Source organism: Ursus maritimus, unplaced genomic scaffold (genome assembly GCF_017311325.1).
Source record: "Ursus maritimus isolate PB19 unplaced genomic scaffold, ASM1731132v1 scaffold_16, whole genome shotgun sequence".
Taxonomy (NCBI): Eukaryota; Metazoa; Chordata; class Mammalia; order Carnivora; family Ursidae; genus Ursus; species Ursus maritimus.
The window spans coordinates 29,938,671-29,942,706 of NW_024424008.1; the positions used below are offsets into that span (position 1 = coordinate 29,938,671).

Genomic DNA, 4,036 nt, shown 5'->3' on the forward strand with positions numbered 1-4,036 from the left:
ACACACACACACACACACATTTTTTTTCAATACCTTCCAGACGAACGCCACTACCTATTAGGTTGGAGGCTACCTGGGCTCAGGTAGCTTTTTGTGAAGGAGGCTTTCTGCTACAGCGCCATCAGCACCTCTGCCCTTGCCAAAACAGCAGCTCTGCCCTCTCCCTCCAACACCTTCGCGGCTTCCCCGAGTCTCACCCCGGTTTCCCCCAGGTCCCCTTTCACGCGTTCGACCCGTCCCACGTCCCTACGCGCAGGGGGCGCGGCCGGAGGGTAACTTACACTGTTTGCAAGACTCCTGGGGGCCGCCGCCCGGCTCCCCGCGTGCCCCGCAGCCCAGCCCGGCCGGCTGCCGAGGCTGCTCCCCGTCGCGGCCCGCCTCCGGCGCCGCCACCGCGGTCACCACCACCGCTTCCTCCCGCCTCATGCCGCGGGGATCTTCTTCGCAGCCGGAGGCCCGGGGCCTTCTCGGCTCCGCCGCGGGCTGCCTGGGAACGCCCGGCGTCGCTGGTTACCATAGTGACTGCGGATCCTCGCATCCCCAGGCGCTCTCCGCGCGAGCTTCTCCCAGGTCCCAGGGGTCCCGCGCGCCCAGGGTGGAGCTGAAGTTAGGGAGCTGCGATTACCTTCCGACCAAAACAGCCAAATCTCACGGCTGTTTCTCACTCCAGCGTCGCAGGAGTAGCTTAACTATTCCCAGGTAGGGAAACAGAGACTCAGAAAAGCTAAGGAAATTAGCCGAAGTCACATGGCCCAAGAATAGATCACCACCTGGTAAAGGTAAGGGTGGGAGCCTGTACTAGACAGGTGAGTTCAAGGTGAGGTCGCTAGTTCCACACAGCTTTGCGCTCCTCGCGTCCCACTCCCTGCTACGCACGATGTGCTCAAATGCATGAATGCTGAGGATCCCAAACTCTTGGGCGAAGTGGTTTTAAACGACTCTTGTTTTCAAGCACTTTTGTACTCACGATCTGTTTCAATCTATATATATTAACTAATTTCACAGATGAGAAACTCAAAGTCAGAGAAAGTTGATCAGAGTAGCAAGCGGGGAACTCCAGGGCTTTTTTTGGAGCGCGAGGTTACTCTTGTTTGGTCTTTGCAGTCATTAACAAGTAAATTATGGCGTGTGGTTGCTTTTATGAAGGCTCCATGTGCATTATTTTACGGGGTCATACTTCTACAACCTTGTAAGCAAATACAGGGGACCCCATCTGTCTCTATTTCATCCCAAAGAAACCACTTTCATCCTTCTTGGCTGAAAATTTAGGATTTACGACCATAAAACAAAATGTTTATTTTGATGTTTCATGTTTTTCAATCGTAGGTATCAGATGTTGATTTCCTACTTTGAAAGATAAGGATTTAGCTCTCCTTCATTATTCTCACCTCACATATACTTTTTTTTTTAATGATTTTTTATTATATTCTGTTAGTCACCATACAGTACATCCCCGGTTTCCTATGTAAGGCTCGATGATTCATTAGTTGCGTATAACACCCAGTGCACCATGCAGTACGTGCCCTCCTTACTACCTATCACCGTCTATCCCATTCCCCCACCCCCCTCCCCTCTGAGGTCCTCAGTTTGTTTCTCATAGTCCATAGTCTCTCATGTTTCATTCCCCCTTCTGATTACCCCCCCTTTCTTTATCCTTTTCTTCCCCTACTGATCATCCTAGTTCTTATGTTCCATAGATGAGAGAAATCATATGATAATTGTCTTTCTCTGCTTGACTTATTTCACTTAGCATTAGCTCCTCCAGTGCCGTCCATGTTGCTGCAAATGTTGAGAATTCGTTCTTTCTGATAGCTGAGTAATATTCCATTGTATATATGGACCACAACTTCTTAATCTAGTCATCTGTTGAAGGGCATCTCGGCTCCTTCCACGATTTAGCTATTGTGGACATTGCTGCTATGAACATTGGGGTGCATATGGCCCTTCTCTTCACTACGTCTGTATCTTTGGGGTAAACACCCAGTAGTGCAATGGCTGGATCATAGGGTAGCTCAATTTTTAACTTTTTAAGGGACCTCCACACTGTTTTCCAGAGTGGCTGTACCAACTTGCATTCCCACCAACAATGTAGGAGGGATCCTCTTTCTCCACATCCTCTCCAACAATTGTTGTTTCTTGCCTTGTCTATTTTTGCCATTCTAACTGGCGTAAGGTGGTATCTCAGTGTGGTTTTGATTTGAATTTCCTTGATGGCTAATGATTTTGAACATTTTTTCATGTGTCTGTTAGCCATTTGTATGTCTTCATTGGAAAAGTGTCTGTTCATATCTTCTGCCCATTTTTTGATTTGTTTATTTGTTTCTCGTGTATTGAGTTTGAGAAGTTCTTTGTAGATCTTGGATACCAGTCCTTTATCTGTAGTGTCATTTGCAAATATCTTCTCCCATTCCGTGGGCTGCCTCTTAGTTTTTCTGACTGTTTCCTTGGATGTGCAGAAACTTTTAATCTTGATGAAGTCCCATAAATTCATTTTATCTTTTGTTTCTCTTGCCTTTGGGGATGTGTCATGAAAAAGGTTGCTTTGGCCGATGTCGTAGAGGTTGCTGCCTATGTTCTCCTCTAGAATTTTGATGGATTCCTGTCTCACATCGAGGTCTTTCATCCATTTGGAGTTTATTTTTGTGTATGGTGTGAGAGAGTGGTCAAGTTTCATTCTTTTGCATGTAGCTGTCCAATTTTCCCAGCACCATTTATTGAAGAGACTGTCTTTTTCCCACCGGATGTTTTTTCCTGCTTTATCAAATATTAGTTGCCCAAAGAGCCGAGGGTCCATTTCTGGGCTCTCTATTCTGTTCCATTGGTCTATGTGTCTGTTTTTGTGCCAGTACCATGCTGTCTTTGTGATCACAGCTTTGTAGTACAGCTCGAAATCCGGCATTGTGATGCCCCCAGCTTTGTTTTTCCTTTTCAACAGTTCCTTGGAGATTCGGGGCCTTTTCTGTTTCCATACAAATTTAAGGACTGTTTGTTCCAGTTCTTTGAAAAATGTCCTTGGTATTTTGATCGGGATAGCATTGAAAGTGTAGATTGCTCTGGGTAGCATGGACATTTTAACTATGTTAATTCTTCCGATCCATGAGCATGGAATATCTTTCCATCTTTTTATGTCTTCCTCAATGTCTTTCAAGAGTGATTTATAGTTTCTAGAATATAGGTCCTTTACGTCTCTGGTTAAGTTAATTCCAAGGTAACGTATGGTTTTTGGTGCTATTGTAAATGGGATGGATTCCCTAATTTCTCTTTCTTCGGTCTCGTTATTCGTGTATAGAAATGCAACTGATTTCTGAGCATTGATTTTGTATCCTGCCACGTTACTGAATTGCTCTATAACTTCTAATAGTTTGGGAGTGGCTTCTTTTGGGTTTTCCATATAGAGTATCATGTCATCTGCGAAGAGAGACATTTTGACTTCTTCTTTGCCGATTTGGATACCTTTGATCCCTTTTTGTCGTCTGATTGCTGTTGCAAGGACTTCTAGTACTATGTTGAATAATAGTGGCGAGAGTGGGCATCCTTGTCGAGTTCCTGATCTTAAGGGAAAGGCTTCCAGCTTTTCCCCATTGAGAATAATATTTGCAGTAGGCTTTTCATAGATGGCTTTTATGAGATTGAGAAATGTACCCTCTATTCCTACACTCTGAAGGGTTTTAATCAGGAAAGGATGCTGTATTTTGTCAAATGCTTTTTCGGCATCAATTGAGAGGATCATATGGTTCCTGAGTCTTTTCTTGTTGATATGATGTATCACGCTGATTGATTTGCGAATATTGAACCACGCTTGCATCCCAGGTATGAATCCCACCTGATCGTGATGGATAATCCTTTTAATGTACTATTGGATTCTATTAGCAAGTATCTTGTTGAGGATTTTGGTGTCCATATTCATTAGGGAAATCAGTCTGTAATTCTCCTTTTTGATGGGGTCTTTGCCTGGTTTGGGGATCAAGGTAATATTGGCCTCATAGAATGAGTTTGGTAGCTTTCCTTCTGTTTCTATTTTTGGAATAGCTTTAGG

At 44.6% G+C, this 4,036-nt stretch overlaps 1 protein-coding gene across 1 annotated transcript in view; it reads right to left on the minus strand.

Moving 5' to 3' along the window:
• Nucleotides 1-426, minus strand: part of CUNH11orf97 (chromosome unknown C11orf97 homolog) — a 15,617-nt gene extending 15,191 nt beyond the window's left edge. Inside the window, exon 1 of the mRNA XM_040630637.1 lies at nt 282-426. Within this exon, the coding sequence (XP_040486571.1) occupies nt 282-426 (145 nt within the window). The remainder of the gene's footprint in view (nt 1-281) is intronic.
• Nucleotides 427-4,036: the final 3,610 nt, after the last annotated feature.